Source organism: Carassius carassius, chromosome 9, assembly GCF_963082965.1.
Source record: "Carassius carassius chromosome 9, fCarCar2.1, whole genome shotgun sequence".
NCBI classification, from domain to species: domain Eukaryota; kingdom Metazoa; phylum Chordata; class Actinopteri; order Cypriniformes; family Cyprinidae; genus Carassius; species Carassius carassius.
Genome location: NC_081763.1, coordinates 4656205 through 4677687, shown reverse-complemented (window position 1 = coordinate 4677687; position 21483 = coordinate 4656205). Strand labels below are relative to the sequence as shown.

Here is a 21483-nt window from a genome sequence, read left to right as displayed (position 1 = left end):
TCAGCTTTTACAACTAAACATTTGCAAACAACATTGTACTGGAGAATCTGCACAAATAAAAGGCTTAGGGGCCGTTCACATATCGCGCCTAAAACGCTAGGCGCACCCATAGACTGTGCGCACCGCTTTCTCCTCCTTTCCAAAGCGCTCGTGCAGAAGCGCCCCTGAGGCGTCTGCCTTTGCTAAGCAACCATGACGTGCTCTCTCCTTGAAGACGCGGAAATTTCAGCAAAGGATAAATGGATTTGCAGCTCTAAAAATCGCTTGCAGTAGCTCTGCTACTAAATTTATTTCAAAATGGGAATCCATATACAGCTATGATCAGCTGTTCCTTCATCTTGGCTGAGCTTTTAACGTTGTTACGGGAAAGGATGAAGCTGATTATTTAGTTCTTGTCACATGACCCGCGGTGCGCTTGCTGCATTCTGAAAAGTTGAAATGTTTTTAACTCGATGCGGTGTGCACGCGCCTGGAAAAACGGGTGCGTCGCGACTGCGTCGCTTCCATTATGGGCGCGCATACTGCGCGCCTACATTGGAAATAACGAACATGAGCGCGCAAAAGACGCGATATGTGAACGGTCCCTTAAACAGTTCAGTAGTGCAGAGTTTACAGGTTAATCTTCTTTTTTGAAGGCTCAAAATAAAGTACTCCCACATCCTGCTGAATGCTGCAGAGACGCCGTTCGGGAAGCACGTGACATAAAACGAGGCCAGCTATTGGCTATTCGCTACTTCTCCTATTGTACTGGCTGAGTAAATCCTCCGGTGGCTCATTACTGCCACACTTTGGTCACCGCAGATCTGAAATATGCACGAAATAAGCCGCTTACGGCAAATAAATTATTTAGCAACGAATCGATGACTAAATTAGTTGACAACTATTTTAATAATCGATTTTAATCGATTAAATCGATTCGTTGTTTCAGCTCTAATATATATATATATATTAGGGGTGGGGAAAAAAATCGATATTGCAATATATTGTTGTGCTCTCTGTCGCAATAAATAATCGATACACTAACGCCCAATATCGATATTTTATTACAACACAAAATGATTAATTTACCCGTTGTCAGTGTCACTGTCACTACCCAATATCTACCATTCTGTTTGCGGGGGGCGCTGTTCCAGTAAATAGGGGTAAAGTGGCGCAAACAGCAGCCGGTGAAGAACACAAGTTAACTAACAACAACAGAGAATTGCAGAAAAAAAGAGAAGCGAGAAGAATGGCGGAAAACAATAAAAAACTAATCAAAGACCCACCGGCTAGTTTCCACTCTAAAGTGTGGAGACACTTCGGGTTTTATGAGACAGTCGACGGAAAGGCACTGGATAAAGTCTATGCAATCTGCATGAACTGCTTTGCAAAGATAAAATATAACAGCAACACTACGAATCTGCAAATGCACCTCGTTGCTATAACGGTGAACTACTCTCAGGTGATAATGAGGGCAAACCAAGTCAGCCGACAATCACTACTGCGTTCAAAGCAAAGCTCCCCTTTGGGTCGCAGAGGGCACAGAGTATCACTAAGTCCATCGCCGAGTTTATTTGCAAGGACCTTCGCCCTTACAGCGTGGTCGAGAATGATGGATTTTGCAGAATGTTGACAACACTGGAACCGAGATACGAGATACCGAGTCGTCGGCACTTTACAGACAAAGTCATCCCTGCATTGTATGCAGATACCAGAGCCAAAGTGGAGGGTGAGCTCCGGTCTGCTAAACGTTCCTCAAGAAGAATATGCCTTGATGTGTCCACTGTTTACAGTAACTTACTACTGACGTTTCAGTATTATGGTTTACACATGTTAATGTTCATGTTGTTTTGTAATGTTCATGCACTTTTATCTGTCTAGATGTACAGTGTTAACATTTAAGACCAGGAGGCAGTGAGTTATTATGCAAATGCATATTTCTTTGCACAATGTTGGAAATGTTGGCATTAATAAATGCATAAAATTTCCTTATTCCTTCTTTTTCTTTTCAGCCACATATATCGTGATATATCGTTGATGAAATTTCTTCCAATATATTGAATATCATAGATATCGCGAATCGTGATATTATCATATCGTGGACCACATATCGCCACAGAATTGAATCGTGAGGTACCTGTATCGTCCCACCCCTAATATATATATATATATATATAATTACAAAATATTTATTTTGTAAAAATCCTTTGGAAGATACACAGAGACTATATTCTTTCACAACTGAAAAACTTTTGTGGTCTAACAAGGAAGTTTTGAGTTATGAAACTTTAATTCTTTAACTGGTTTAATTGCAAAATGACTATTATGTGTCAGAAATAATTCATGACCCCTTTAAGTGGTTTTAAATGTGTGCTGTCACATTTGGTTAAATAATGTCTTTTATTATGTCATTCATGTCTTTTAGTTTGAAGTTTATTCCAGTTCATAATCCAGTCTTGTTCATTGTTTCCTGTCCCTCAAGTTTCCCTTTCCTTTATTGATTGTGCTCAGGTGTTCCTTGTCATTAGTTCTGTTATGTGTTCATAGCTACATGTTTCCTTTTGTCTGGAGACTAGATTTGGCTTTCATGTAACCCTCTTCTTTGGTGAGTGTCTTGTTTTTGAAATTTGTGAAGGTAAAGTCAAGTCAAGTTTAGTTTGTGTCTAGAATTTAGTGTATTGATTTTTTGTTTTTGTATATCTTTTTTTAAAAATAAATAAATAAAGCACTTGAATTCTCGACTTTGACTCACCTCAGTGTATTGTGTACAAACTGGTTAAGCTGGTATTGTTGCAGGTAAACTAGCTTAACTTGTGTAGGGGTGATGGGTGACCAGCTGAAACCAGCACGCATGTCTGAAAATGTGACCTATATTGGATGGTATATTAGTTTTAAGTGGTCTTTTAAATGGATAATCCATCCAAAAATATATTCTGTCATCCTTTACTCGACATCCCAGGTGTATAGGTGTATATGTGTACTTTTTGTATGCATGCTTTCTTACTTCAGATGAACACAAAGATTTTTAGAAAATACTTTTTTTGTTTTTTGTTCAAGTGAATGGGTTCCCAAATGCTGATGCTCCATAAAGCTGACACATTGTTTGTGATGTGAACCAGTTAACACTAGTCAATGAATTTATGTCTTTTGAAGTGAAACAATCATTGTCTTTTTTGGGTAAACTATCCCTTTACATTTGTTACTAGCAGTAGCATTTCCCACAGTATTTTGTCAGCCCTTAGACCCTTAAGGGGGATAATTTTGTACACTTTAAAAACATTCATCGATCTGGTTCCCTTTGAGAAATCAAGAGCTTCAACCCTGTTTCAGTAATCAATTTTAACAAGGTTTAAAAAAAACTGCAATTATTTGTACCTGGACTTTAATGTGGACTCAACCCTCACTTTAGTTGATAGTGTCTTAGTCCACATTACTATTATTATTATTATTATTATTATTATTATTATTATTTTCTGGAGGACAATCAAGACAGAAATGTTAAGTTTATTTGGTTACAGGAGCAATGCACACTAACATTAATGTAAATGTGCAGGAATTTAAACCCTTGAAAGAATGTAAAAAAAATGTCACCCTCTTTAACCTGAGAGTTATGCAAATGTGAAATTAAAGCGATTGGTACACATTGCCTTCTCCGACGTAGTCTAAACTCACAGCACATATGGAGATGAAGTTTCCAGTATTAACTGAGACAGTAAACCATCATAAGCTGCACATGTGTTAATCAAAACGCTGCATAGCTTCACTCAGAAACACAGCGTAACAAACTGTATACTTCTAAAAATTAAATCACAGCCTTTTGCATTCTGATAATTGCACTATGCCATATCACAATTTTAGTTTGATTGACAGGTCATTAGAAATCATTATAAAACTCAGCCAAGCCACCACAGTCTATGAAACTAATGGGAAACATTGGCCTGAACTAGTCCGTTTTTTTTTTTTTTTTTTTTTTTCTTCTTCTGTTTTTTACTCCATATGGGGATGATGAACTGATATGAAGAGTGTGTATAATATTTAACATTTCTCTTTTCTGCCCCCACAGGCTCTGAGCTCTTTTGAGTGGTGCCATGACCAGTAAGGGTGGTGACCATGCAGACACACTTAACCCCCCTTCTTCATCCTCCTCCTCTTCTCGGTCCTCAGCAGCCCGTAAGCTGCAGGTGCAGCGTTCACTCTCCCGAGATACCATCACCATACACTTTTCTGCCAAGGGAAATGAAGAAGAGGAGGAGGAAGAAGAACTCTACAGGCTAGCTGTTTCCCCCTCGGGCCTTGAAACTGAAGATCAGACTGTAGTCACTGCTCAGGAGGCCAGTGAGGAGCTTCTCTCTGAAGGACTGGAAGCGGACATGGTTGCAGGACTGTCATCTCAGACCCACAGTTCTGCCTTGGCTATACAGCACCCTTCCATTAGCCTGGGTTGCACATCCACTTCTAGTCTTGCTAGCTTCTCGTGGCCCTCTGAACAGAGGTCTACTGCCCCAGTACGTTCTACCCATTCAGCTTCCTCCAGCTCATCCCCAGCCAAGGCCTCTGGCCTTCCCTCAAAGCCCTTCCTAAGCCTAGTGAAGTCCCTTTCCACTGAGGTGGAATCTCGTGAGGTTGCTCCCCAGCCAAAAAGGAACCGGCATTTGATGAAGAGCCTGGTTAAGTCTTTGTCCACAGACACTGCTCGATCCGATCAGGAGGCTTTGACAACTCATCGGCCCTCAGATTCCCGGCTCAATCTGCACCTCTTCAAACCTTTCACCCAGACTCGTGTTCCTGCTGTCAGTGGAGACTCCAAAACTGCTCCCTCATCCCCCCTCACCTCACCCGATAGCCGTTCCTTCTTCAAGGTTCAGGAGGTGGAGGCACGTATTGAAGACACAAAACGGCGTCTGTCAGAAGCCATGTGTGAGCCCCTTCAACTGTTTAGCAAAATCATTGGTGAGGAACCTGGTGGCATTACCTCCACAACTGCAGGAGTCTCTTACCGATCCAGGAACCTTTCCTCCAGCACCTCTGAACTCTCCAACCTATCTGCCCTCAATGGCCACTCAGAAAGGAACAATAACTACTGCATCAAGGAAGAGGAAGACATGGAGGGAGAAAGTCCTCTTGAGGGGCCAACTGTTGAGCTGCCTTTGCACAAATCACCTTCTCTGGGCTTGAACAGGTGTTTTATGTCAACACTTGCTCGTCAAGAAGATGAAGAGTTTTGCGAGCTCTACACTGAAGACTTTGAGCCCTGCACTGACACAGAGTTGGATGGAGAAGAGCCTTGTTTATCCCAAATCCGACGAGGGAGTACAAGAGGATGCAGTGAGGAACCAACTGAAGGAGGGGAGGAGGAGGAAGAAGAAGATGAGCCTCCAGCAGTACCCCACAACGCACTGATTCTTCTTATATCTCTAGTTTACGGTTACTTTGTTTTGCCACTTCCTACATATGTGTGTTGGGTTTTGATGGGAGTGGTGGCAGGATTCATGCTAGCGATTCTGGTGGTGTGGTTGTCAGCAAGAGGCAGATCTTCATGTGGCCTTCATGGCAGCTGGAGCAGAAGAGAGAAATGGAACCGGGTTCCTCTGGATATCAAAGAACCCGCCATCCACAAGGTGGGTCCCCCCCCCCCCCTGCTGGTGAAGATGATTCTGGTACTGTGGATAATGGTGTAATTTTGAAGAGATAAAAGTTTACCTGGCAGCTTGCTAATATTTTTGTCCATTCACTATGCTTTTCACCATGATATTTGATCAGACCAGTTAAATAATGCCTGGTATGAAAAATGTTATCTCATTCTCAGATCTACAAATGCTAAAATATAATGAAGAATAATATCAATGACTATTAAGTCTATATTCCATATGCCATAGTACTATTTTTCAGAAAGTACATTTGCTTGCTTTTTAAATGTGCTGCTCAGCCTCACACTCCAACAGTCTGTTGTTGTTCACACTTACTTAATTTTGCTTAGCCTAGCTCATAGACTGCTTCCTGAGTTGACACTTGACTGTTCATTCAAGTTGTACTAGGGTGAAGATTGTTAACTAGAGTCTTTAAAGGAGGTTGTTCAGCTACAGAAAATGGCTGATGCCTTCAAAAAAAAAAAAAAAAAAAGCTGATAACCAGCGTATCTATTGTGGCCTTGCTTGGCTTCTCTTGATAATGAAATGATCTGGTCAGTTCTGCATTGCTTGCTAGAAGTGGAAGATGGTCACATGATAGTTGCACATTGATAGTCACAGTAGGTCATGGTGGATATTGCTGATGTCATGTTTCAGTGCAGAACAACCGCTGTTTATGAAAAATTAACCATATAAACTAGGGTGTTGCATGATAGCATGATATCTTTAAGCTAGCTTTAAAAACTCACTGTGTGCCTACCATCTTCAGGCTCACAACCTTCCGAACACCAATATTTTCATGACTTAGAGAAGATGAATCCCTGCCTGGCCAACTGAGAGTTCAGTTTGGATATAAAGGTTAGGTTCATAATTATTTTTTTTTTTCAGTAAATTAAGAGATTTAGAACATTCAGGGATGTTTTTACTGAAAGTACCACAATTTAATTATACTGAATAAAGAAAAAAAATCAATTTTTAGCTCCGGAGCGATAACAATCAAAATCCATCCAATTAAAAAAAAAAAAAAAGAAACTTTTATTGACGGCATATAACTGAAGTGCATGCTTAGAATAAACACAAAGTTGTTGTTTTTGATGAATGCTGAAATAATAGTAAAACAGTTATTTCAGTAAAAATATATCTATATATTGTTAAAGTTTTTCTTCTTTGTATGAATGGGCTTAAATCATCATCCTTTTATCACAAATAAACAAGTGAAAATTGTATTATTTTCATTTGAACCACTAGTGATATTAGTTTTATCTCCATTTAACCTGACTAATTAAGTTGAAGAGAGTAATGTGTGGTACTGATACATTGAGCTGTGTAATATTATCAGGCCTACCTGTGTTCATCTGACTGCCCTTCCTTCGGCCAACAAGTGCAGAACAGTCCTTTCTCATACTTGTGATGCAATTCAATTGTTAAATTTGGCCTTGTTTTTATAAAAAAAAATGTATAGGTCATTTATTTTTATTATATTATTTATATTAATTTTTATAGGAAATGGTTAAGAATTTAGAATTAATAATATAATTTGGTTAACTTCTTTTAATTTATTAAAATAGGAATTTATTTTGGCATTTCTTTTTTTTTTTTTTTTTCTTCTTTTTTTTTTTTTTTGATGGTTGACAGGAAGTGAAGTGAACAAAATCGAGAGGAGACTGGATCAGGAAAGGTCCCTGAGCCGGGACTCAGGATGACCGAAGTGCAATGGTTTTAAATATGTCAGCATGCTGCCCGTGAGGCTATTGGCAATGACTCCTTTTAGTGTGTTTATTTGATTGTCATGGTCCAGCAATGCTTCTCGGGTAATTTTCTCGATTTTGCCTTTAGGGACCAAGTAATGATGTAGTGTCATAAGACTTATCATTTGGTTAAAAAAAAAACTTAATTTAGATTTTTCAGTTTAAGTGTTTGAAACGTGTCCAAAACAGAACACAAACTTTTAGATTTACTCTGAGAAAAAAATAATCACTTACTATTTCCTTTTATATTGGGGGAAAAATTATTTTTAGATTGTATTCAGAATCATTCATAACATTGCAGTTTTTCCACAAATGTGTTCATTCCCAGCTTGCAATGTTTGAGCTGGAAGCTCAAAGATGGAAGCTGTATGTGGTGTGACATAATGGTTACAGGTCTGACTTGTAACCCAACTAATTAATGCAGTGTAGATTGTGCTTGGTCCCTTATTTACTACTTATTTTAATTTCTTGTGACCCATTTGTTTTGTTGTGAAATTTCTGTGCTTGTACATTCAGGGTTGGATGAATGAAATCTACAGCTATGACCCTGAGACGTATCATGCCACATTTACTCATTCTGTGTATATGCGTCTGGAGGGCTCTGTCCTGCGACTGTCCAAACCTAACCGCAATATCCCCCGCCGGGCAACCTTCAATGAGTTCAAACCTGACGTCACCTATGTTAGCCAGAAAATCTATGATCTCACCAACAGTAAGGTGGGTGGTACACAGTCTCTCAGTGCACAAAACTGTTTTGTTGTTTTTAAATTCTGCAATGTACAGTCCCCATTAAAACTTTGTTTTGTAGAGAATTTTATTGATTGATTTAGTGTGTGTGTGTGTGTAAATTAAGGTTTGAAAATCTCTCTTTGACTTGAATTACAGAATGTTTCTATAACTGAATTATAGAATGTGAAAGAATGTTTAGTATTTCCAATGTTACTGACAAACAGGGTGCCATAGTAATATTTCTATAATGAATGGTGCACTGAAACTTTTTCTTGCACTTAAGCATCTGTGATACAGAATTAAAAAAAAAAAAGTGTGAAATCGGAACGTTTATAAAACGTTATTTGGCCAAGCTTTTTAAAAACTTCTAAGAGTTCTTGTATTACAGATCTACCTGGTGCCTCATAGCCTGGCCAGGAAAAGGGTGTGGAATAAGAAGTATCCCATCTGCATTGAGCTGGCCAAGCAGGATGACTTCTTGGCCAAAGTGCAGGGAGATAAGCCTGACGTGGTGGAGGAGAAGACCTCTGTAGCAGGAGACAGGCCCGAGGCTGTAGGCACTAGTGAAGAACCTAAGAGACCGCACACTGAACCTGTACTGTACCTGTTCGGGAGGACAGGAAGAGACAAAGAGGAATGGTTCAGAAGGATGCTGCTTGCATCCAAGCTGAAATCTGATGCCAAGAAACCCTCTGGTCTCCCTACAAGTAAAACTACAAGTTACAAATGGTCCTTTATTAAAATCATTAGTACTTTCATTAAGAAATAGTTTATTGCAATGATAGCACAATAGACACTTTTCAGATTTCTGTAAAATAAAAAGTGTCATGATAGTGTTAATGACTTTCCAAAGTAGGAAAAAATATTAAAAAGAGATTGATTGCAGTGATTAGAAGAGAGAAAGGTTTTTAGTTTGCTATCACTCCTTCACCTTTTGCATTAGTAACACTCACGCAGCAGCATTAACTAGTTTTCAGAAATTTACTACCGAGGTAATATAACACAAAGTAAAGAGTTTTGATATATATATATATATATATATACACACACACACACACACACACACACACACACACACACACACATAAAAAATCACCCAAAAAAAGTGTCCATAGAAAGTATTTTTCCACAAATGAAAATCATTGAACAGAATATAATTTCATCCACAGTTTTTTTTTTAATTTTTTTTATTCCAAATTAATTATGTAATCAAGTTGTATAATCTCTCTCTCGGCAGGCTGTCTGTCTCACAGCAGCAGTCGTGGCAGTCTGGATGAAATGTTCCAGTCTCATCCCAGACAAAAAGACCTTGATGCCAGTGTCAAACAGAAAGTTCTGGAATACAACATCTACATGGCCAAATATGTCAGCCAGTCTGCAGGCAGCCCCACCACAAGTCCTGTTCAGAGTGCTGGAAGCAGCCCAGAAATCACGAAAAAGGTCCACAATATTTTATGTCCAAAAAACTGAAATCTTTAATTTAAAAACCAGTCATCAGCTAAACCAACTCTACCTATCCAATACTGAGACTTGTACATCCAGACTTTGACAGTAGCTGTGTTTCCATCCACTTTTTATGTGAATTGAGATGTTGCATTAAAATGCTGGATGTAGATGGCAATATGCGCATAAAGTCTTGAAATGAGCATGACAGCTTTTACACTCAGTTGAGCCAGGTACATTTTTAATCCTATAAGACAACAACAATGGAAAAATATACTGAATGAATTTGTTGCAACAAAAGACTTGCGTGACTTTGCCAGCAGATGATGTGACTGGATAAATGGGCTAACTAGAGCACCAGACTCATCGCACACATGTTCTTTTAATCATCAGTAATGCCAAAGTCCGTCATTAAAATTACTTTGTTTGAAACAGTTCTGGGAGGTAATTATACAATGACATTCTCAAACATCAGGCATATGAACCCAGGTTAACATGACAGCTTTTGTTATTGTGTTTCGTTTGTGTCGCTCTGAGGTAATTTATCATGTAGGGAAAAAAAAGAGCCAGAGGCTTCACCAGTTGCAGCAACTTTGTTTTTATTATTATTGATACTTGTGGCAGTTTCCCTGGAAGTAACGATTTTGTTCTCTTGAGTGCATTGGATGGAAACGATGCTTTATTCTCACAAATATTTTTATGCAGCATTTTAATTAAGTTTAATGTTTGTTTGTAACACAGTTTCCAGCCAGTGGTGAGCAGGAATCTGAATCTGAAGCCTGGGTCAATGCACTTTTAGGTCGCATTTTCTGGGACTTTCTTGGAGAGAGATACTGGGCAGATGTGGTGTCCAAAAAGATCCAGAAAAAGCTGAGTAAGATCAGGGTGAGAACTGTTAGGTTTACATCTCACAGACTGTCTGACTGCGTATTTGATTAAAACATTACCTTATTGTCTTGATTATTACAGCTGCCATACTTCATGAATGAACTGACCCTCACTGAACTGGACATGGGAATATCTATTCCTAAAATACTCAGCTCCTCCAAACCATCTGTAGATCATAGAGGTAAGGCCTGGTCTGTAATCCAGGTTTTTGCTTACTATTGCTTATACTGTTTTAAAGGAAAAGTGATTAGCTCAAAAGGGTGAAAAATCCTGCCTAATATATCCCACCCACTAACAGGTGCCATGATGAAGAGATAATCCGTGTTATTCACTTCAACTTTTTGTGGTCATAATGTTATATGAAACCATTATGGGTAAACACTAGCAACCACTTTGACAGTGGCTTAGAAAACACAAGAACACTATAACAAATGGATAGCAACTGTACTGTTTATGCATTTGGCAGACACTTTGGTTCTTTCAGCAGTGTCATGAGACCTTGTTCATCTCTTTATTTTACTGCTGATTTAAAAAAAAAAAAAAAATAAGTGCAAAGTGCTGTACATACTCATCATTTAGTGTGTAGTCTCCTGCAAAACCATTAGATGTGCCTTGTCCACAATAAAGCTATACCTGCACTCTATCACAGTATGTGTGATTTGGTAAATGACCAGACTCCTGCCAGCTTGTTAAACTTCTCGTTCGTCATGGAGGATGCAGCACACTGAGCTCAGAGGATCAGTGTGTCTCTGAGCCAATCAGAGAAGAGCAAACTCGAGCACTGACCTTTCACTCGCTCAGGAGGAACTGTGCGTCATGACAGCATGGCTTTTGAGATTTCCGGGGCTTCACAAGTGATCCCTGTATGAATTTTAATCAGTGTAAACACATGCTGGGTGCAGAATTCCAGCCAGTTTGATTTGGTGTAGAGTTCAAATCAGGCAAAGTTGAAGGAAAGAAGTGCTTTGCTTGTTTTCAGATGAAAAGCAACTGGTGGCCTGTTGTGTCAGAATAGTAGAGAATCAAAGCAGTCATGCTAATTGTGTTAGTGAAACTTGATGAAAAAGTATCCATAAAATGATTTAGATATATTAATTTAAATGTTAAAGTTAGAGAATCATAATGATTATTCTCTGGGAAGAGTTTTGGGTTTTGTTATTAATGCACTGACATTTAGACCATTTTGAAGTGTTGCCAAACACATTTTGGTACCACTGTATAAACTAATGTTTGAGTTTCCATTTGTAGGCCTATGGTTTGACTTGGAGATCTCGTACAACGGTTCCTTTCTTATGACTCTTGAAACCAAGATGAACCTGAGCAGACTGGGAAAGGAGGGGGAAGGCCTTGGAGAACAGGGAAAAGAAGGGTAAGAGCATGGATGACATTTCAGAAGACAGCTGTTTCTTCATCTCTTGTTCAAAATATCTGGGCTTCTGCTTTTTTGTAAAAAACTGTGTTTATTTAAGGGGTTATTTTTTAATTGGATGTATTTATAATTTATTCTTTTTTTTACTGTTTCCTCTGGACTGATTTCTTTTTGGATGTGAACTCTTAATGGTGAGTTGAATCAGGGCTTTTCTGAAATCTCTCATTGTGTTGTACATTGCTGCTGCTTAGAATTTTGCTCCATATATTAAACTTATAGACGCTTCGCCATTGAAACACCACCACATCCCTGCATGTGCATGTGCTTGCAGAAGTTCACTTCTAAGCCCTTGAATGAGCTTCATGTTGCATTCTAGGATTGTGATGAGCGATACATATGATTCTGCATTTGTGTGTGAAACATGCAGACAATATTTAAAAGTGTTAAAGCTTTTTGGGGTTTGGAACTTACCTTTCATCTTTATGAAGAAGTGCTTTTTGGGGGGGGGGGGGGGGGAGGGGCTGTGTAAATTACTTTTTAGTATAGGCTTTTGCACCTTTGCAACTTCCCTTGCTTTCAAGAAGCCAGTTATCATATAAACATAAGCCTTTGTTTGTGTGCATGGACCAGACTCAGACCACGCACTTACTTCCTGGCTGACAGTGATGAAGAGTCATCGAGTGCAGGATCTTCTGATGAGGAAGATGCTGTTGAAGTGCCTGAAATTCCAGGAGTGGAAGGGTGAGATTAAGAATCTTTCCATTTCCTTCCGTGTTTCATTTGGAATATTGTTACCAGTTTAGCAGCCCAACATAGAGCTCGGGCACCAATATGTCTATGGGCTGAAGATTGCCGCACACCTCTGGCAGAACTTATGACATGAATAATTGGCTCGTGGCTTTTTTTCTTCAAAGTTTTGTTGGGGGACACAGATCCAGCAAAATCATGCGCTTTGTGGACAAGATTGCCAAGTCTAAGTATTTCCAGAAAGCCACGGAAACGGAGTTCATTAAGAAGAAGATAGAGGAGGTGTCCAATACGCCGCTGCTCCTGACGGTGGAGGTTCAGGAGTGTCGAGGAACACTAGCTGTCAACATCCCACCACCTCCAACAGACAGGATATGGTATAGCGCTTCCTTCAAAATCCTCTTCACATTACTACTGAACAGAATCCAGATCTGTTAGTATCTATGGGCATCAAAAAAGTTGCTAGCATGCCATCTGCTGGTCATTATTCAGTACATTTCAAGATGTTTCATGCATCAATACAATACAATGCAAATGTTATTTCTATAGCATATTTAAAACAACCATTGACCAAAGTCTTTCCAGCATCATTAATACAACAAAAACAATTACACACACAAAATGTTATCCTTATCATGCTAATTAATTCTAAAAGCTATACTAAAAAAATTATTGCAGTGCAGACTTAAAAAGATTTAATGTGCATTGGAAGAGGGTTCCATAATCATGAGCCCTATCACCCTTTGATTTCAATCTAGTTTTAAGACCATGAAGAATCATCTGATTCGAAGATCTAATATTATATATATATTTATATATATATTTTGTATTTTGATAAGGTATCAAAAGGTCAACAATATATTTTGGGGCAAAACCATGCAACACTTTAAAAACCATCACACAACAAAATTCTAATTTTTACAGACAAGAAAACAAACCTGTGATAATTCTCTCTCTTCTTTGTTTGAGTCAGAAGTCTAGCAGCAGCATTTTGCATTAATTGATGTCAAGATCATTGACCCTGTGAGATACCTATATATAAAGAATTACTGTGATGATACAAAAGCATGAATAACAGTCTCCAGGTCCTTAAAAGAGAGAATTGTTTTAAATTTAGAAATAATTCTGAATTGATAAAACCCAGCCTTAACTAAACTAGTAACCTGCTAATCTAAAACCAAAACCAAATCCATGTATCCCAAATTGTTTACATGATCTGAAACACTAATCTTCAAAGAGGCTTCAAGAGGGTCTAAAGACAACACACCCACCCTGTCTTACTAGTATTACGCTGAAGAAAATTGCTTCCCAACCAGGCTTTAAACTCACCTAAACCCTGAACAAGTCTTTTGGATCTATTGGAATATATAACTGGGTGTCGTCTGCATATAGATGATACATAATGTTATATTTATGAAAAATTTTAATTGTAACGTATAGACCCCTGTGACACACCACTATGTAATTTAGCTGATGTAGAGCACAAATCTCCAATGCCAAATTAAAATGATCCATGATCTAAATATGACTTAAACCAATGTAAGGCAGTACCCCTTATGCTAACATCTTCCAAATGCTTCAATAAAATGCAATAATCAGCAGTATCAAATGAGACCTAAAACCTGACTGGAACATATAACAGCATTCGTACAAGTAAGATTGGGATTTAAAAGGCATTTAAAAGATTTTAATGCATGATTGAAGCACATGAAACATGTAAAGAATATGTCCAGGATATATTTTAGCTTAAAATTTAAACGAAGAAGTAAGAAATTATATTTTGCTTGAATAACATGAAGCCATTTAGGACCATTAAGATTTTTTGTGTCTTGGCAGTGTTTCTGACAATTACGCACCCTGCAAAGTAAAAAAAAAAAATTATTTTTAGAGCTCAAAAAAGTAAAACGTTTGGACATAAAAGGTCCTAAGGTGAGATGTCACTTGGACTTGTGCCTGAAATTAAGTTTTCAGAGTAAAGATGTGAATGTGGAAATATGTGGATGTTTCTGTTTATTCCAGGTATGGTTTCAGAAGTCCTCCTCATCTGGAACTGAAAGCTCGGCCTAAACTGGGCGAGAGAGAGGTTACTTTTGCTCATGTGACTGACTGGATAGAAAACAAACTCAATCAGGAGTTTCAGGTATGCACATGTGAACTTAGCGTGGATTTCATTATGAATGCAAAATCAATTGCATTACAGTAACATGAACACGTCGATTTTTAAATGGTGAACATGAATGCATTTTCATTTGATTTTACAAATTTAATATGCATTTATTTTCACAAATATTTCAGTAGTTTAATTTAAGCAGTATTTAAAAGAATTTGGTTGTGTAGGATCACACAAGTGTCTAGATGTGAACAGTGATCATTGTTCAATGAATTGACTCTACATTGCAAATGATAGAATTACTGTAAAAACTCATAATTTTAACATCAGACTAAATTGATAAGATTTTTCAAAGGTGTTATAGGATAAAAATAATTTATATTCATTAGTGCAGGGTTTTTAAATTTGCCCCTCGAGGTTCACTTTCCTGCAGAGTTTAGCTCTGCTTAATCAACAAATCCTTTGAGTTAGTTTGATCAAGGTTGGAACTAAACTGCAGAAAAAAAAATGACCTTGAAGGCAATAACTGAGATTCACTACTTTAGTGGATTTCTCTCTGTAATTAAAAAGATGCAAATCCATCATTACCAGTTTGGAGCCAAACATTGTGTGTATAAGTATATAAGGATGAGATCTCTGAATGTATTAGTTGAATAACAATCATGCAAGCACTTTTGATTACACTATTTTTACGGTGTTCTTTTTACAGTCCTGTTATTACTAGTAAGGTAGAAGTAACACGTAACAAGGACACTGTAAAATGAAGTGTTACAGCACCTTTAAATTTGTTTGCTGTTACTAGCCAAGGATTTTATTTTTGTCTTCCTACTTCCTCTCCTTGACTCTTTAATGCTTCCTACCTTACACAGAAAATATTTGTAATGCCAAACATGGATGACGTCTGGCTGCCTATCATGCACTCTGCCATGGACACGCGTTCCAATGCCAATGCCTTGAAGAATGAAGAATCTTTGGACCCTGAAGAGTCCCTTGAGGACATGTGAAGATCAGTTACTGTATCAAACAAAAAATGAAAACACTTCAGTCCCATGAGGGCAGGACTGTACCTGAGCTGAAAATTACAGGTGCCATATTGCCCATTGAACAGAGCTGTGAAAAATCTGAACTCATCAATAACTAAAAGAAAGGACAATCTTGCTTGCTTGCTTTTGATTTGTTCGGGATAGTATGAATAAAAATGCTGTTGGCTCTCAAACAGGATAAAAAGGGTTTTGTGACGTAACTAAAATGCATAGAGGTGATGATGAACAACTCGTGAAGAAGCAGTAGAAGACTTGTATGTGACTAGGTAAAGTGTATACACTACCTCTGTTTGATGCACGCTGACTTGCCAAATGTCCTTGTGTTGCATGAAAGAACCTAAACTTGGCAGATAGGAATTACAACCTGAGGGATTTCACTGGACTTTTGGTATGACAGAGTGCCTGCAAACCACCTGGAAGGTTAAAGCATTTGGGGCTGTGCATACTTGGGATGTATAGAACACGCTATCAACACCAGTAATGGATGAATCTGGTCATTTTAACAAACTCGAAGCCAAACGGGGGCATTTCCAAGATTTGCCTATTTATGATTTTCTCATGATTTTCATATGCTTCAAGCAGCAAATAACATATTAGATACAACAGACCTACTATTACCACCATTATCCTCTTCCATTCACTGCTGCCTGAGGCCTATGTGTGGCATCTGATTATGCAATTAGATCAATTTCACTGTGCTCAAGAGGGACTTCAGCCAAATAACCTCATCCCTAAGCCATCCCTACTCAAGCAGACTATTTAAGAGGATAGGCTTCAAGAGCTTTCTAAGCGAGATCTCTCCAATCATCACCACTCTGCAATAGCCATAGATCAGTGGTTCTCAAATGTTGAGTTGCAGTCTGTTCTCAGACAACTGCAGGGATAAAGGTACAAGGTTAGGCCAGAAAGAAACAGGCCTTTTTAAAAAAAAAAAAAAAAAGAGAGAGGGAAAATACTTTTCATATCTTTCTAAAGTTTGAATGTCATCAAATCAATCCTGGTATATTTTGGTACAAATTCATGTCACAGAACTCAAACAGATCTGTCTATTTGTGGAGCAACCTGAAGGAATAGTTTTTTATGTTTATGAAGAGTTATGAATGTTTATGAAGTAATTTAAGATATGTGGTGAACATGATGCAAGAGGCTTACACATTTGTACATAAATTACACTCAAATGTGAATTTTAAGCCATTGTGTTTTTCATAATTTAAGTTGCTAAATAAAGAGTATGATCCATAACTTTTTGAACTGAAGATTGAACAGACTAAATAACAGACAGGTGCTAATGGACTAAATGTATGGCCTGCCCTCGCCTTTAAAACCCATTAATGAAACTGCACAAAGTGTATAAAATACAACCCGACTACATTATATATATATATTATTTATTTGTGCTGGCCACAATGTTTCTTATTCAGATTGTCTTGTAAATAACTTTGTATATTGTTGGGCAGTTAATGGTAATATTCATGTATTTTAATATTTAATTGTGTTTGATTTGAAGTTTTTTTTTTTTTTTTTTTACTTTTGAATGAGAATACATCTTGGAGTGTGTTGGTATGTCCAATCTAGAATCTGGGGCCTGAAGCAAAATCGGTTGAGAACCACTGGGCTACGCCTCACACTGCATGTCAGATCAAGGCTCAACAAAAGTGCTATTCTATTTCCAACGCAGATATGAAGAAGATTGTTGAATGTACAAACAGTTGACATTTTTGTTTACCTTGTTTGGCATAGTTTGTCAAGTATTGCTAGCTGTGTCGAAGTCAGGTAAACTTTTTTTTTTTTTTTTTTATTACTGTGCTTGTAGGCCAATGGTGTTTTAAATCATGTAAATAACTCATGTAGTTTCTGTTGGTTAAAAGCGGCAAGTGAACTTTGCCATACAAAATGTAAGTTTCCATAATCAGATACTTATTACTATTGATAGGTCTGAAAATGTGTTTTGTATCCAACATCACGTTCTGTTTCTTAGCCACTGTTAAGGTTTAAGTGAACATGAATTATGGCTTTTCCTTATGGCTTACTTATGGAGGTCATTTTGGACTGAAGTCGAAGTATCAATACTACACGCATTTTGATTTCAATGTGTTTTGGTATCACTGTTTATGCTACGATATTTCCATTCACACAACTGATGTTTTGTGTGCGCTTTGCCAGTTGATATTTCCTTTGTGCAATATTTCATTTGAATATTGTGTTCTGCCATATTGACAACATGACTGTGCGTGGAAAATTGATACATTGCTTTTGCAAAAATAATTCCAGAGGCATTGTTTCAGAGCTGTTGGTGCTTTAGATTCATTGAGATTGTTGACTGGTTTTGAACGAGCAACTGTAAAGGGCTCCAGTTATAACAAGCCCTTGCTTGACCCATTGAGACATGAAGGGGCTTCACTGGTTCAAAGACCGTGATCATATACAACACTGCAACAAATGAAATACACCCTTGTGGGCCTTCTTACTCAGATCCACTATCGCCCTGGGGTGCATTTCCCAAATCCATAGTTGCTAACCTATTAGCAACTTAGTTGGTTGGCAATGAGAAATTGCATTGCAACCAACAAAGTTACTTAGTTAGCAACTATGGTTTTGGGAAACGCACCCCTGTTCAACACCCCTTTATACAGTAGTACAATGAAAGAGAAAATGCATATATATACAAGTTGTCGACTGCTTTTAAAAGAGCAACTTGGGGGGGAAATCCAAGAAGCTCCAGTTATAACAAGCTTTTACTCTTGCACTGTTGCTTGACCCATTGAGCCATGAAGGGGCTTAACAGGTTCAAATACAGTGCTTACATATTTATAAAATAAAAAGACTGCAATACAAGACACACAGAAGCAAAGACATGTATTTTGTTTATTGTGTATAGAAACAAACAGTTTTGTGCAATTTTGCTACATCCACATTAAAAGTTACAATACAGTACAAGTTATACATTTGCAATAACCACAGCCATTACAATGAACATAGTGATGAACCAACAAACCTCGGCCGATTCCAATTCACTTTCTCTCCCTGTTGCAAAAGAAAATGCCAAAGTAAACATTAATTCCAGCTTTAAGATCAAACAGACTGCAGTTGAAATTCAGCAGTCTGGTCAGTAATTTGATTTGACATCAGAGATGTTCAGCAGTCTAACGCAGTAAACATCATTTCAGACCACATACACTGAAAGTGTTTGATGTAGTGAAGTTAGGCCTGGTCTTACCTTGAATCACTGGTCACGAAGTCCACGGTAACAGTAAATAACACTAAAAGAGAGACAAAAACAAAAGAACTGATGTATTATAATTTTAGCAAACATTAATATTTTTAAACATTTTTCTTTATTAAACACTCTTTCTTGTAATTTCACGGTGAACTGGAGCAATGCCGCAACCACGTGCTCATGAACACCACGTGCTCACATTTCTAAATACAGCCTAACAAATTAAATATACAAATGATCGACTTAAAACAATGTTGCAACTGTTTTAAACAAATCCAATCCCATGTCAACTTTAATATTAAATACACTCTTTATCAGCGGATACACTTACCGACAACAAGTTTCTGAATCAACGATAAAAGAGCTTCTTCAATTTTATCACTCCTGTGCTTATCATTCAGACGAGTTCTCTTAACTGCTGAAGGAAAAGTGGAACAAATAATAAAATAATCATAATAATTCAATCTAAACTGCGTCTTTGCAAATTCGCTCCAGTCTCTCCGGCCTGCGAAATGAACTGCGCTTCAGACTAATCTTCTTCTTCTTCTTCTTCTTCTTCTTCTTCTTCTTCTTCTTCTTCTTCTTCTAATTCTTCTTCTTCTTCGGTGTAACGGCTGGTAGCATCAATATTAAGGTGCATTATTGCCACCTACTGTATTGGAGTATGGACCAGGGATTGCCACACACACAGAGAGAGAAAACATTAATTTAAATCATTTAAAAAAAATCCCTCTTAAGATACAAAAATAAATTCTCCAATCCATAAATTAATATATTTTTAATTTTTAGGTTATCGATTCTCATCTTTCTATGTTGATTCTTCATGGTTTCTCGTTCATTATTATACTTTTGACAAACACAAATAAATGTTCTAGTGATTCCTCCATTCCACAGTGCTCATGTAATCCTGTTGGATGTTTATTTATTATTTTTAAGGTTTTATTCGGGATATTATGCCCAACCCTTAATCTTGTAGAATATTTTCCTCTTTGGTGCTTCTTTATTCTCACTACTCATACTTCTCATTGTATTTCATAAAGTTGACTTCCTGAATTTCCTAATCCTATTTATGTTGCCACTCCTTAGTGGTATATGCTTTAATGCAGGGGTCTCCAACCTTTTTGTGAGTGAGGGCTCCCTGAAGGGATAAAATAGTCTTGAGGGCTACTTGTTTGATATAGGCACACACACGCGCACACACACACACACACACAGTTTCAAGTTTTGAAAAATACAACAACAAACAGTAATATTGTTAAATATTCTGACTATTGAATATATAATTACCGTATATACCCGAATATAAGACAAGTTTTTTTGTCCTAAAAATAGGCGTTTTTGTCCTAAAAAATGTGGGGTCGTCGCGATATAGACAAAATCACGGGGGGAAAGGGAGAAAGAACAACGGCATAAATATGAAATAGTGACGGAATGATATACTTTACATACTTGCATGTAAAATTAGAAAAGCAACATAATATCTGTGTTTAACTAAATTAAAACGCTGCTCCTCTGCCGCGCGATACGCAGAGAGAACAAGAGAGGTGCGCGCACGAGACGCAGAGCGAGCGAACGAGAGAGAGAGAGAGACAACAGAGAGACAGAGAGGTGCGCGCGCGCGAGACGAAGAGCGAGCGAGAGAGAGAGAGAGAGAGAGACGTGCAGATTCTAAATATTTTAAATTATTGAATTATTTTATTATGTTTTAATGGTATATGAAATGTCACCAATAGTTATTTTCTCATTTTATAACATTATCATAAAAAAAAGAAAGATTACAATTCAGGCTATTTATAGAACGTGCTCGGCGGGCGACTCAGAGACTCCACGCGGGCTACCAGGTGCCGGCGGGCACCATGTTGGAGACCACTGCTTTAATGCTTTTGCTTCATATTCACTAAATTACATATTCATGATCTCCTAGTTTCCCAATGTCTGTTTTGCTAATCCATCAACCTTTTCATTGCCCTTTGACCCACTATGATCTGGTATCAACATGAATATTATCATGATGTTCATATTATTGATACAGATTTTCATATATCTCAGTGCAGAGCAATAGAGAAAAACAAAATGTGGTTTCAAATTACAGTAATTAGAGAAAACAATTAAAAAATTGTGGATAAGTGGAATACTACATATACCTACAAAACATGCAGGTAGGCATAACAGCTGTTATGATGTACAACAGTAGACTGTGTACAATAGGATGTGCTGCTGTACCATAGAGGACCTTAGTGGGGGCCCTCACAGGGTTTTCTGATTGTCCCCATCCCACCCCACACTGCTGTAACAGATATGATTCCTTGAATTGTCCTTGTTTTAAAGCATAGGAGTATCCACCTTCAATGTGGAAGCTATTTTCTTTGAAAGAGTTATGTTTCTGATTCAGTGGCATCCATAGGCAAATAACTAGAAGAAAAAAAGTGCAAAATCTATTTGTGCTACAAACCAGTCTATTTATGATTATGATAATAAATTAAGCACCACAACAGGCTTTTTTGTACAGCAAAATAACTGGAAGCATTAAAGAAAATGTATACTGAGATGCTTATATATATATATATATATATATATATATAT

General features: G+C 37.7%; 1 protein-coding gene, 1 long non-coding RNA gene and 1 other non-coding gene across 5 annotated transcripts in view; 1 reads left to right on the top strand and 2 right to left on the bottom strand.

The window, feature by feature from the left end:
* tex2 (testis expressed 2) overlaps positions 1-15711 on the top strand; it is a 55971-nt gene extending 40260 nt beyond the window's left edge. Inside the window, exons 1-12 of one of the 3 annotated variants that reach the window (XM_059557472.1) lie at positions 2458-2584; positions 4043-5597; positions 7871-8071; positions 8472-8790; positions 9321-9523; positions 10268-10411; positions 10496-10595; positions 11663-11783; positions 12414-12524; positions 12698-12907; positions 14550-14670; positions 15510-15711. In XM_059557472.1, coding sequence (XP_059413455.1) covers positions 4068-5597; positions 7871-8071; positions 8472-8790; positions 9321-9523; positions 10268-10411; positions 10496-10595; positions 11663-11783; positions 12414-12524; positions 12698-12907; positions 14550-14670; positions 15510-15644 — 3195 coding nt within the window. In that variant the 5' untranslated portion in view covers positions 2458-2584; positions 4043-4067 and the 3' untranslated portion in view covers positions 15645-15711. Of the gene's footprint in view, positions 1-2457; positions 2585-4042; positions 5598-7870; positions 8072-8471; positions 8791-9320; positions 9524-10267; positions 10412-10495; positions 10596-11662; positions 11784-12413; positions 12525-12697; positions 12908-14549; positions 14671-15509 lie in introns of those variants that run through there. The other 2 variants (XM_059557473.1, XM_059557471.1) reach the window with 2 other exon arrangements.
* Positions 15712-18350: 2639 nt separating this feature from the next.
* LOC132150853 (small nucleolar RNA SNORA50) lies at positions 18351-18485 on the bottom strand. The gene has a single exon (XR_009436030.1). It is a non-coding gene; the product is annotated as a small nucleolar RNA SNORA50 (small nucleolar RNA).
* Positions 18486-18534: 49 nt separating this feature from the next.
* On the bottom strand, positions 18535-19420 carry LOC132148484 (uncharacterized). Its single transcript, XR_009434916.1, has 2 exons — positions 19232-19420; positions 18535-18943 (listed from the first exon to the last, which is right to left on the bottom strand). It is a non-coding gene; the product is annotated as an uncharacterized LOC132148484 (long non-coding RNA).
* Between the last annotated feature and the right edge of the window lie 2063 nt (positions 19421-21483).